The 13,503-nt window shown below is 40.1% G+C and overlaps 1 protein-coding gene across 1 annotated transcript in view; it reads left to right on the top strand.

Moving 5' to 3' along the window:
• Positions 1 to 13,503, top strand: part of faf1 (Fas (TNFRSF6) associated factor 1) — a 62,358-nt gene that overhangs the window by 8,242 nt on the left and 40,613 nt on the right. The window contains 4 exon segments of the mRNA XM_053322966.1: positions 1,464 to 1,732; positions 1,860 to 1,951; positions 2,585 to 2,694; positions 11,095 to 11,200. Coding sequence (XP_053178941.1) covers positions 1,464 to 1,732; positions 1,860 to 1,951; positions 2,585 to 2,694; positions 11,095 to 11,200 — 577 coding nt within the window.

Below are 13,503 nucleotides of genomic sequence, written 5' to 3'. Positions count from 1 at the left end.
ATGGAGGCTGGCTGGCAGCGTGACCGGCAGCCAACACATTTACTAAGTGGCTGGCACTGGTATGAGTAGGCTGGCATTGCCCAGTAAACAGACTCTGATGACGTGACCTGAGCTGGAGCCAGTTGAAGGCTACGCCAAAGCTCCTGTCTAAAATGCATTTCCCTCCTCCCTTGTGTCCTCTTTAGTGAGCAGGTTGAGAATTATAAGAAGCCTGCTTGTTGATCAGTAACCAAAACTCCTCTGGCCATCAAAAAATATTTCCTGGTACTTACCAAAAATACTGAATCCTCTGTTGAACTCTGTCTCTGCTCTGGCAGTTTTTCTGTGGGTGAAGGACTCAGCAGTTTTTTTGCTTTGGGATATTTCCTGGACTGCACAGGAGAACAATGCCATCTAGATGTAGGGCAGCATGGGACTATGCTCACACTGCAACAATAAACAATTTAACGGCCTTCAGTGTTACTGTGCCAAGTTTAGGTGAAAGTGCACTCAAGATCTCGCCTACTTCTTGTTAGAGTTCATGCCATATGTTTTCTGGGTTTTTTTAGATTATTTAAAGAGTACTATTTGCATTTTTTAACTTTATTGAAGTTATATTTTGTGCCAAATGCTACTTTGTTACTACCATGTCCATTCCACATATTTCCACAGTCATGTCAAATCTGTATTACTGCACGCAGACATACAAAAAGATTTTTTTTCCAGCATGGCTGTTTAGAGCTTTCAGATGGTTTTCAGATGCTTTCATGTCACAAAGAGGAATTGATTTTTGTTTTCACATCCATTAACTGGCACACATGGCATCTAATCAGATAATTTAATGTCTGTGTGATCCATTCACCCTTGAACCATATTGCATTTTATATTTTTCTGACATTATCTCAGACCAGATCAGTATTGAGTTCAGTATGTAATTACTCAACACTGGTTTTACTTACTTTTTTTGGGAAAGATTTGTATCTTGTGGAGGAGACCGTTATAATGTGTTACCATTTAGATGGGTTAATTTCTCACATTATTATTCCATTCTATTTGCTGAAATCTTGTGGCTGTTGACAGTCAACCTACGCCTCAGGACAGTGGCCCCTCTAATGTAGTCGGCCAAATAAAATACAAGCCTTGTTAAAAATCCTGAGTCTGGCAGTCTGTTCATGCAAGACAGTTGCTGCTTACACTTCAAGGAACAAAGGGCACGCTTTGTTCATGGTCAGGAGGAAAAAGACATCATTTACTGTGTTGTGTGAAACGTGGGTCATTCACTGAGCGAGCAGCAAAGCGAGAATAAGCAGAGAAGTTGGGAGGGAAATATGTGTTTATATTCAATACGTTTCAGGTTACAAGATAAACATGGGGATGACGAAAAGTTTGACGTAGCCACAAATATCTTCATGATCTTCAATGAAAAACCTGACACTTGGCAATCAATTCTCCACACCATTAGTAACCTTGTCACCTCTCCACAGTAACTTTTCCAGTGAGGCGAGCCAGGCCAGCATGTACGGACCTCCAAGCCAATCAGAAGCAGCCGATGCAGCAGCAGGAGGCTCAATTCCTCCCCCCTCCTCTTCGTCTTCGTCCTCCTCTCCTCCATCATCCTCGACTTCAGCTTTTTGCCCCGTCAACTCCTCCTCCTCCCGACACATTGTAGAGCGTCAGTCCCGGATGCTCAACTTCAGGGTGGAGTACAGACAGCGCACTGTAGAGCTGGTGTTGGAGGAAAGCAGCTCAGTCGGTGAGCGTTACACACACACACACACACATACTCTGATGTACAAAATGTGTCGACACACACATACAGCAAACATGTTTGGATACAGCCTTGTGATGCATAAAAGTTATTTTTTCTGTCCATGTCACAGGAGAAATCAAACAAATCCTTGAGACAGAGCTTGGGGTTCCAGTGTCCAAAATGCAGCTGAAGGGATGGAAGAGTGGAGATGTATCTGATAGTGTGAGTTAATAGCCCACACAAATGAAAGTGAAAAAACACATTTGAGGGTTAAGAAGAGAAGAATAACACTGGTGATACGAGCTAAATCTTTTCTTCCTTTTGCGTTTTTATTATTATTTTTGTTTTGAAATTAATTTGTTCCTGGTGTCTTTAATATTTTAGATATAATTTCATAATTTAGAAATGTTGTCAGTGCAGATGCCGCACATTGATAATTGCTTGTAAACGTCTTTTTTTGGGTTTATATGGGATATAGCAGATTTCATGATCATCATGATTTTGACACCATTATCTAAAATGCAATAAAGACCCATGAGTGCCTTGTTTTTATAACATCTAAGGCCAAGTAGAAATCCTAGTCCTGGCTGTCAAAGCTCAGGTCACCAAGCTCCATTAGGTAAACAGACCTTACCTACTCCACAATTATATTTAGGAATTTAGAATACATTTCCAACTATAAGACAGTAGTGCATAGTGAGAAGCGTGGTTTACGTTATGGTTTAATCAGGAGATGTGACCATTTTTAGAGCTAGTAGCTGACCAGTCCAAATTTACTGAGTCCAAAGTTAGCTTAAAAACGTCAATATCTCCACAGCTGTATTTGATGTTGTGTGCATCTCTGTGTGTAATCAGACGGTGCTGCGAAGTTTACACCTGCCCAAGAATATCAGCCTGTATGTCCTGACCCCAGACATTGCTCCTACTGCCAGCACCAGCACCAGCACCAGCACCAGCAAAAACAGGTATTCATCTTTGCACTCTCTCACTCTCATATGTCAACACAAATAAATTCTCCCCATCCCGGTACATCTACATTATGAAGTACTACCGGTGGTGGTGTGAGCGTAGTACCTAATAGTGAACACCAGGTGGAGGTCTGTGACCAGTAAAGTAGAAGATGTCTAAAGAAACCTGCCAGCAAATACCATTTTCACTGGTATATTAAGAGACATTTGACCTACCGGCTCACTTTCATTTTCTCACATCCATTGTGACATTTTGAAAGGAACATCTATTGCTGCAATCTCTGTGTGTAAATAATCATTTTCTCTCCCTTCTTTGTATCTTTCAGTCTGACATTGTTGCTTGTTAAAGGTTGTTTAACAGACAGTGTTGATGATATCCAAACTACATATCTATTATTTATGCCTTGTTTCCAAAGTATACCGGTCTGTCACATTAGTGTGAGTACCCTGTGACAATAGTAATCCGGTGAGAGAGATTTATTTAGCCAGCGTTCTCTCTCCATCCAGAGGTTTTTCTGATAGTCTTGGAAAAATGCATGACAGTATTAACAACCTTTCCTGCTGAAATGTCAGACAGCTCAATTTAAAGTCATAGCAGTAATACAATCACAGCTGGCAGCTGAATGTGCAGTCGTCCTTTCATCAGTGTAAGGAAACATCATCCAAGTGAGAATATCTAACTCTAATGGTGACAGTCCTCCCTTTATAACGACTTATTACTCAAAGTTGACTACAACTTCTCTTATTTAAGAATAAGAGGATTGGGCAATTAAAAACAGGTAAATGTATGTATGAGATGATTTTTGTCATATGTATGAATGGTTGGAGAACTTGAGAGTTTTTTGTGTTTATGGTTCGGTGTGTATGTTTGATGGATGTCATTGTCCTTGGAGTCACAATATGTCTGGATTACAGACATTGTGAGGTCCAGAGAGGGAGATAAGGATGTGAAATGCTTCACCTGCAATTATTAAAAGTCTGGTTCATAATAATAGAGCCAGTACTGATCATTAATCAGCCTCGCTCTGAGGATATTAGTGTCTATGAGGAATTGAAGATCAAATCAGCAGACAATTAAACCTTTAAATAAATCACAGTAAAAAGTTATGTACTGTAACAATGTGAAAATAGTTGAACTGTTTTATGAGATATTTGAGACACCTGATGCTGATCCTGTCAGATTGGCTTCACTTGCATTAGAGTTAAGAACAAAATACTCAGCAGAGTCTAGTGCCTATTTGTCAAGCAAAGCATTACCATTATCACAATGCCTTTTCAAAAATTAAACAACAGGGAGCCTCTTAAAAGCGTCTTTGTGTTCTCCTTTACTGTAGTAGTAATTTGTTGTCAGCTAAAATATATTTATTAAAAACACAGCTTGAATCTAAACAAGCATTTTAATAATACATTTTTAAAATGTTTAGAAAATATATGAAGTATTTCTTATGACTGCTAATTTCATTGTTTCTCTCTGAATTGTTTATAAAATTGACCTTTAACCTAAAAAATTACCAATTAAAAAAAAGATCATGGAGTAAGATCTTCTGACTAATTTAAGTTGCTTTTCTCCCTTCACTTACATGGTCTTTATCAGTCAGATATGCTTGTAGTCTCACATGAAATGGCCCTGGTTTGTTTTGTTGACAGTGGATTTAAGATAAAAATTGTATTGTAACTCCCCCCACATTTCCTCATGATAGCAGCCAAGAAAGCATCCGCATGTCATCAGAACATTTGTAAAAGAATTCATTTGGCAGTTTGCCGCTTTGCCTGCTAGTTAGGCTAAGTGGTAGTTATATTGTGTTGGCAGCTAATGGCCCTCATCCCCTCAGTCTTCCCTCCCTCTCTCTCTCCTCTGCCTCTCCTCATCTTCTCACTCCCCCATGAACTGCTGTGTCTTTTTAGCAGCACCGTTGCCATTTCTCAAAGTGTTATCGATATCATTTTGGGTGTCAGGAGCTCATTATTCTTTGTCAGCTATTTTGATGGAGGACAGTCGGGGCTGAATGGAGTGGATCTGCGTCTGTGTGTATGCACATTCGTTTATGTATAAATTAGTGTGTGTATGGTGACCCTGCTGTCACACTGGGAGAAGATAGGTGACAGATCAGAGAAGGGAGAAGCAGCCCCCTGTAATGCAACCAGACAAGCTGTTAGCATGCAGTAAAAATAACTGATCACACCTCATATCCATAGTACACACAATTTGTGTGTAGTGTGTGCAAATTTGTTTCATAGACAGAGCTCAACCTAAATTTGCTGTTAGGGAAGCAAACTTTATCACTGCCATACTAACTTAAGGTACTAATATATAAGGGTAAAGTGAACTCGTCCGATGTTGGTACTTACTACTGCACAATTATTGCAAACATGATCAAATCAAATAATCTCACTTAATAATAATGTTAATTTGTCACAATTAATCACATCTGTATGCTTCTTGCCAGAAAACCATATTACTTTATTGTTCTTTTGTTTCTTAAATGTACTGTATTTTAACTTTAGTATCATTCAAAGCAAGGGCACATACACAGTCTCCCTCTGTTGTCGCCTTTATATAAAACAAAATCAAATTTATTTTGGAAGCACACCTTCGAGAAAGTTAAGAAAAACTGCAAAATATTTTTGCTTGTGTGTTTAATTTAAGACATACTGTATCTCCAAAAGACGGGTTGTGGTGTCCTGCCTTTTAATTTTGAACAGTCCAATTTACAACAACAGAGTCACAGATACTGTTATGTCCATGGTGTCAATTAAAAAAAAAAGTTACAAGAAAACCCCTCACTGCATAAGCTAACATGCCAACATGTAGTCTATCTATTTTTCCCCATGCCATCTGCTTCTCTCCTCTACTGACACAATATGATTCAGCTAGCTAGCATTAAAAAAATAGTTTTCTCACCATCAGAAAGTCTCATTATGTGGGTTGCATTGTCTAGCCAGTAGCATACAGATGATATTTGTGTTAGACGCAAAGTCAATTATAATTAAATCAACTTTACACTGTGTTTGTGGCAGTATCATAAGAGACATTAAAACGGACTGCACTGCATGACACTATTAACTCAATGAGACATAAATATTATTTATGACACTCTGCTTAATTGTACATAATATACTTTTATTTAACAGTGCGGTTACAGAATTTACAGACTGTGGTTTAGGATCTGTGAGTGAATGTGATGGTAATTCGTAACCAAAGTATGAAACAGATAAACATCTTCAAGAGTAAGAATGTATTAGGGATGTCCCGATATGACTTTTTCACTTCCGATACGATACCGATATTGTAGCCTTGAGTATTGGCCGATACCGATATCAATACGATACGATATAGGCACGAATCATACATATATTTATTCCTTATTTTGTTGTGTGGAATGTTAGAAAAGACTTGATAAAGTGATGTTACTGTTACTGTTACTGATGTTGTAGTGATATAACAGAAAACAATAGTCAGCAACAGTAGGTATAGGAAAAACTGACCCATTTATTATTAACCAATTGGTTACATAAATTTTAACCTTCAACATAAATAAAAGAGTATTACCTCAACAAATCCAATAAAAACAAAATGTTATATTTAAAGTGCAAAATAACCACTGGTTACCAACATCATTATACAATTGAATAGAATAAATTAAATTTTAAAGTGCAAACAATTCAAGTTCACTCCAGTTATTTTTTTTTACTGTCAGCATATGTTGGAAACAACTGTGGGCAGGGACAAAAACAACAACAACAACACAATATTGTCCACTGTCCAACTGCTCTAAGTTAAGAGTTCACACAGCTCCAGTTTCACTGACTGACTGTGCCCAAAACAATGTAGTAATTACTCTTAGTCTTCAACGAAGAATAGAGTGTAAACACAATAAACATATCACTCTAATAACAAGAGCATAAAACAAATAATAATCAGTCAGTGCTGACTACCCTTACAGAAGTCCGAGCATAATGTGGAGATTTTTTTTAAGAAGATAAGCATTTCAGCATTCTGTGCTGTCAGCCTGCTCCTGTGCTCCTCAATGATAATTGACGCTGTGCTGAAGAGTCTTTCACTCTCCACACTCGTGCGCCTGACAAATGTTGCATTTAGCTGCAACGTCTTTGTCCGAGTTTACAGTAAAATACTTCCACACAGCCGACATCACTACACCTTGCTGCAGGCACACACGTTGTCGTTGTTGTGATCACGTGGGCTGTGCATGCTGGATCAGAGACGCTCTTCTTCCGCGGCCGGCACCAACGTTAATTAAGGGGCATAACCGCTACCTACTGTGTTGGAGAGTGATCAAACCAGAGTCACCTATTATTATAGAAGTGCTGGAGCGGTAAATGGACAGCTTATATCGGAGCGTTTATATCGGAGTTTTTAGATTCAGTCCGATAAAATCCGATATTCACTTTTTTGGCTGATATCGGACTGATTTCCGATATCAATATCGGATCGGGACATCCCTAGAATGTATACATTTTTATCACACTGTTTTAGTAGCCAGAACATCACTAAAGGTTGTGTTGTGGTGGCTATTTTCCAAGATCTTAACCATCATTCTCGGGTTAAAGGATTACCTTTAATTCTATATTTTAAATGTGATTAATGAATTAGATTTAGATTAGAACTTTCTCCATTTTTGAAGTACATTTGTTAGTGTGTTGTTGTAGTTTATCTAAAAAGGCAGTTACCCGCCAAAATGTAATTTCACAATATTTATTTGCACCAAATTGTTTCTGACTAAAAATGCAAATGTCCCATAATAGTAATATCACTGGCAATTACTTTGTAGAGCTTGTCTTATGCAGTACACACATCTAAACCAAACAGACTGATTAAATAGCGCTGAACTGTCATTATGATCCCGCTGAGTAAACTCCTCTTAGTTGTCTTGTTTGATTAGAAATAAATCTTGAGGCTTTGGGAGATTTTCCTTTGAGCACCAATCCATCTCAGGTAGTTATTTAGTTAGCGATATAATGTGCAGTTAGTACTGCAGTGGTAAAGCCTGGTCTAAAGAAGGTTTTTCTCTGTGGCCACGTTGATGACTGCCTGTGAATACAAGAGGGTGCTGAGGAGGAGCTAATCTCCTGCATAAATGATGAAGGCCTGATGAATATTTCAATGGAGCCTGTTTCCTTCCTCGTTTATTCTCCGCTCCAGCTCTCAGGAAGCGTGCTTGCCAACGAAAGGTTATTTTAAGTTGAACTTAATTTGAAATTTGAAATTGCAAAAATGATTCATTAGGATTTGTGTTTTTATTGCAGCTTCCCACCTCTCCCTTTGTGTGTTAGCTATCTAGTAGCAGATACCCAGATGCTTTAGGGAGGCAGCTAGCTAGCTGGCTGGCTAAAGCCCTGATGGATAGTATCTAACAGTTAGCATGCTGATTGGGACAAGATGGCAGACCAAAACAGAGCACAGCGTGAACGGTTTCATATTCTTCTGCTTTGTTGTGGATGCAGAATGTGGAGGAGGTAAGAAGACCTTGTGTGAGCTTCATGACCTCCTCTGTACATATTAGAGGCAAGATGGTCAGTCAGCATGTAATCTCCTGGCCAGTGTTTGTATGTGTCTCTAATTTGAAACACACCCTGCAGGTTAGCGACTATGTATGAGTGTATGAGAGGTTAGGTGAGACGTGTGTGTATGGGTATTTGTGTTTTGCAGGCACATGTCACATTGTGTTTGTGCGTGCGTGCGTGTGTGTCTGTGTCTGGCAGTGCTAGTTTAATAAGGTCTAGAGTCTGCTCTGTGCCGCGGGGACTCGCAGCTTAGGCGATGGGCTTACCTCAGAATGAAACCAATCTGTTTAGACTGCTCTTCTCCCCTGCAAAACGCTCCATTTTCTCTGTCCATAAAGTTAAATGACATTTTCCTCCCGGCACCCTTGTGCCATGTCAAGTACCTCCAGAGATGCTGCAGGCCGACCTAGATGTCACAGAGTGTGTGTGTTGAGTGAGAAGGAGACCTCTGGAGGCAGAAGCAAACACTGAGACATCCACATTTCAACCCTGTACTGTTTGGGGGTGAGGGGGGGGCTGCTTCTTTCAGAAAACGGCAGCTTTGAAAACATTAGTGGTAAACGCAATCGAGACGGAGGGATATTATTCTTGAAACATGGGTGTTCTGTTTATATATGAAGCAGCAGGCCTCTTCAAACAGATGGGAAATTACAAGACAATGACTCATTATGAACGGCAGTCTTTTTCCCCTCTGAATGCATTTGATATTTTGAGTGGCTATATTTGTACTATAGAGCACAATGTGTGATGTGGTTTTTCAAAGTAAATCTTGAACAGAACTCCACCAACGCACACACCAAATGGCTCATCGGCCTGCCATAAATGACTGATAAGATGTTCCTTCTTTGCTTGGAAGGACAGAGTAACACTTCCACTCAGTTTACCCTCAATCTCTGTCTATTTAGGAGACGAGTTGCCTGCCAGCAGTAGCCCGGGATTGTGTCCAAACATAATCATGATATTAGCTAGATCCTTATTTATGTGTCCCTACCCCTTCCATTTCTCCTCTCTCTATTTCTCTCTCATTCTCACTCTCTCACTCACACACACACACACACACACACACACACACACACACACACACACACATTCTCTCTCTCATCCTTCTGCTCAGCCTTATTACATATGCATCCATCATTCCCACTCCACACATTTCCAATCTTCCCCAGTTAGCTACAACAAACATTACATTTACATATTGATTTCGTAGTTTTAGTCAATGTAAATATGATGTCATTACAGTAAATTTGAGCTTCTGTTAACATAAGCTCGTCCAGATCTGTGCAGATTAAGGGTGTGATTGCATTATTAATGTGTGTGCTACATATTAATTCCCCCATCCCTCTCTTTCGCTCAACTCTTCCTCCTCTCCTTGGGTTCTGAGCCCTGATTAAGTGCCTGCTTCGGCCCTTAAGCCTCCCATTGATATTCAGCCTCACAGACCCAGGGTTTGCTCAAAACGCTACTTAACCTCGCAGCTTATTGTAAATGAAGCTTCCAAAAGTTGATTCCCCCACCTCCTCCTCTCTACGTGAAACACAAAGTGTCTGCTTTTTGCACCGCTCGCAGCATCTCTGTCACTGCTATAAGCTACTGAGCGAGGCATTGTACCAATCCAGAAAATCAGCTCCTTCAGGTCCTCGTGGACCTGTGTCTCCACCACCATGTGTCTGCTCACGATAAAATAGGTACATGGCGTCTTCTGTGAGATGGTTGCCTTGGACTAGTGATTACCTGTAAATAACTTGTATCTATCTTTTTTGGCCCTACAGTAGTCTTGTTCATGCTTAAAGGAAATAATAAGTAAATACGCTATGATTGAATATATTTAATTTCGTGATTCATTCAGTTGGAGGTGAGATATTATGGTATGTGATGTTGTTTTAGTTTTTTTCCCTATATAACTTCTTCTAATAATTTCTTCATTCGGTTTCTCTTCATTCTGCTTTAACAGATTTTGTCAGTTATCACTTTGCTTCCATGTTTTATGATGTAAAAAATTCTAAATTAATGAAGAAGAAGGTTTCACCATGTTGAAACTGATGCAGATAGAGATAGTATTCAACACATCACTGGCACAGCTTACAGTAGCCTATAATTGATATGAACTAATAGGAAATGTTCATATCATGTTTTGTGAGACACACAGAGAAGGTGAAATAACTAAATACAACAGTAATCCAGCAATATCTGCTGAAGAGGTGGTGCATCATGATGCACCATAATATCTATGTTAATATTTACTTCTTTTGTCTTAAGAATAAAAGTAGACACAGGGCTGGTCTATCACTTGCATCATTATTTACTCACTGGAACAAAACAAATGATTTTTGAAAAGCCAAAAACTAACCACATCAAATCCTGCAGATGTGGACTATTTGTGCTACTGTATGTCTAAAGTAAAATCTTGTTTTTTAAGTATTTTTAGGGCTTGTCATTAGGAAGGTGCTGAAAGCTCTCCTGGGTCTGTTTCATAATAGCAGCTAGGTTTGTTAGCGACGAAAGCAGATTGATAGACTCCATGCTGTTACTGTGCAGGTGGTCATAGCTGTGCAAGCCTGCTGTGCTGAGCGAAGCTCTGGCCAGGCTTGTTAAGACATAACCAGTGAAGTGGGCGACTAGCCCCCAGAGGAGGCACCCACCTCCCATTGGGCCAGCAGGCTACCATTAGTTGACAAGTTTCAGCTTGCCCTTTACTTGACTCAGTCATTCTTAGTGATAATGTCTGTTTTTCTTTGCCCCCCTTTTCTTTCCATATGCCATTATTTTGCCTCTCTTCTTCTACATCACCTTTTTCTGCTTCACATTTTTTATTTATTTTACTGTGTTCTTCCCTGTTTTTCCAGTGTTACAGTTGTTTTTCTCTCTGTTCAGTGCTCTCCCAGAATCGCTAAATCAGAACTTCCTGCTGGTCATCAGTCACCATGAGACCCAGAGGGACTACAGCCTCAACTTCCCCGGCACCAAAACCATACAGGAGGTATGATTTAAAGCACTCACTCACTCACTCACTCACTCACTCACTCACTCACTCACTCACTCACTCACTCACTCACTCACTCACACAAACAAACAAACAGCCCATACAGGGAATCAGAAAGTCACTTGATATGCACATACACACACACAAACACTCACCTATGGACTTTCACATACATAATATTATTGTACATGATTCCCATAACACAGCTTTCATTCCATTTGCCAAACATTGCTAGTCTATCTCAGCCATCGAGTCATTATTCATCACAAATAATCACATTTCCGAGCACATAATTACTCTCACAGCTGCGGTCTGGTACAACCCCCTCTTTTTCTCCCCACTCCCCCTACGCTGCGGCTTTCTCCATCTCTCACTCCCAACAGTCTCTGCAGTCAAGGAGGTGGTTTAAATGACTGAAAACTGTTTGATCTAGGCATGCAGGAGCAATGGAAAGAGACAGAGTCCATTCATTTTCTTCATCTGAAACTAAACAGTAGATTTGGCAGCCAATGAAATATTTATAGCTGCTCATACAGGACCCAGTGTGAAGACAGTACACCTCTCTGTCCATCGTTTATTAATATCACAGCAGCAAATGGATTAAACCTTGAAGACCATGTACATCTATGTGTGCTTTCTGGCCTGTGTAGAGGACTAAGTGGGTTTGTGTGTGTGTGTGTGTGTGTGTCAATGTTTGGCCCCATGAAGACACATACACACAACTCCACATATTATTGCCCTGTACCGTCCTACTCTAACCCCCTGTGCAGAGGGAGACCTGAGCAGGTGCCATTTATTATTCACAAAGGGTAGCCTGCTGTTACAGTTGAGAGGAATATACTCCCCAAAGATAGATCAGGTAGGATAGAGGAGTCAGTCTTGATCTTGCAGGTTAGTAAAATGGTCATTATTTGCACTTAACATCTGGGATTGGAAATGAAATTTAAATGAAATTTCCTGTGGTGCCTGTATATCATTTGCATTTCTTATTTGACAGTTTTGTGTTTTATTACACAACGTCTATTTCTCTCATTTACTCGTTAGCATCATTGAAAGGTGCTCCTCCTTTCTTTTCTTTTTTTTTTGCTCACTGCAGCTCAGACCTGGCTCCTCAGTGAGGGTGAAGATTACACTAATAATAATCAGACTACTAGCAGAGCTTGTAATGGTGCTAATTGAACAGATTAGTACAACCAACATCTGAACTGGAGGAAGCAGCCGGCCTCCCTGGTTTTCTGGCCCTCTCCTCCTTCGCTCTTTCCTTTTTCTCCTCCCTCTGTCATATCTCTCTCTCTCTCTCTTGCTCGCTCGCTAGCTCTCTCTCTCGCTCTCTCTCTCTCTCTCTCTCGCTCTCTCTCTCTTTCTTTCTATCTATCCATCCATCTATCTATCTATCTATCTATCTATCTATCTATCTCTCTATCTCTCTATCTCTCTTTCTCTCTCTCATTCTCTTCTCAGGCAGATGGTTTTGATGAGCACCCACTGTGAACCTTAAGTGTTTCTGCTGGGATTACAAATACAGGGGAGGGGTCCCTGTGGTGTGGGAGGGGGGAACCGTGGTCACAGAAAGGAGGCAAAGGACTGTTGGCTTGGTGGGGGTTCTGTAAGAGGCCATAGGGGAGAGAGAAGGGACAATGTGGGCTTAAACAGGCCTCCATGTCGTGGTCTTTTCCTTACGCATGCTTGTCTTTAGGCATCTCAAGGCCCCCTGCAGAGAAAATGAGGCCCAGAACTTTAACCTGCATTGATCTGGACTCTGTTGGCCCCATGTTGACCGTGCTCTTTATATATTTACTCTTCAGCTGGGAAACAGACTTCTTTACTTTTTTATTACTGTAATGTGTTAGAACATAATATGTCTTTAAACCATGTGTACACACCATGTTTATAAGGTTCATTGGCTAGTATGATGAGCTGCTGGTGTATGTACAACAATGTTGAAGCAATCAAATAGTAGTAGTAGTAGTGCATCATGTTGCTTTGAAGTAATTTGTGATGCTTGTAGTAAAGACAAAGAGTTGATTGTGAAATCTTGAGATAAAACCAATAATAAAAGACAGAAACGAGGGGGAGTGTATTTCTGTCATTATAAGTAGACTTGAGAGTGAAACAAAGAAGTAACACCATATTCAGCCGGTCTGACTCCCCTTTCTGCTCATACTGTGTCCACTCACAGACACATATGGACTCCACTACAGAGCACCTTTCTCTCCCTATTCTCCCTTTTGTCTTAGCTGAAAACTAGCCGATGGTCCCTGCTTGTGCATATCAATAGGGATAGAGTCCTGTCTTCGTGT

The sequence above is a fragment of the Scomber japonicus genome, chromosome 7 (assembly GCF_027409825.1).
Source record: "Scomber japonicus isolate fScoJap1 chromosome 7, fScoJap1.pri, whole genome shotgun sequence".
NCBI lineage: Eukaryota > Metazoa > Chordata > Actinopteri > Scombriformes > Scombridae > Scomber > Scomber japonicus.
The sequence above is the reverse complement of the archived record's forward strand: the minus strand, read 5'-3'. Positions and strand labels throughout refer to the sequence as shown.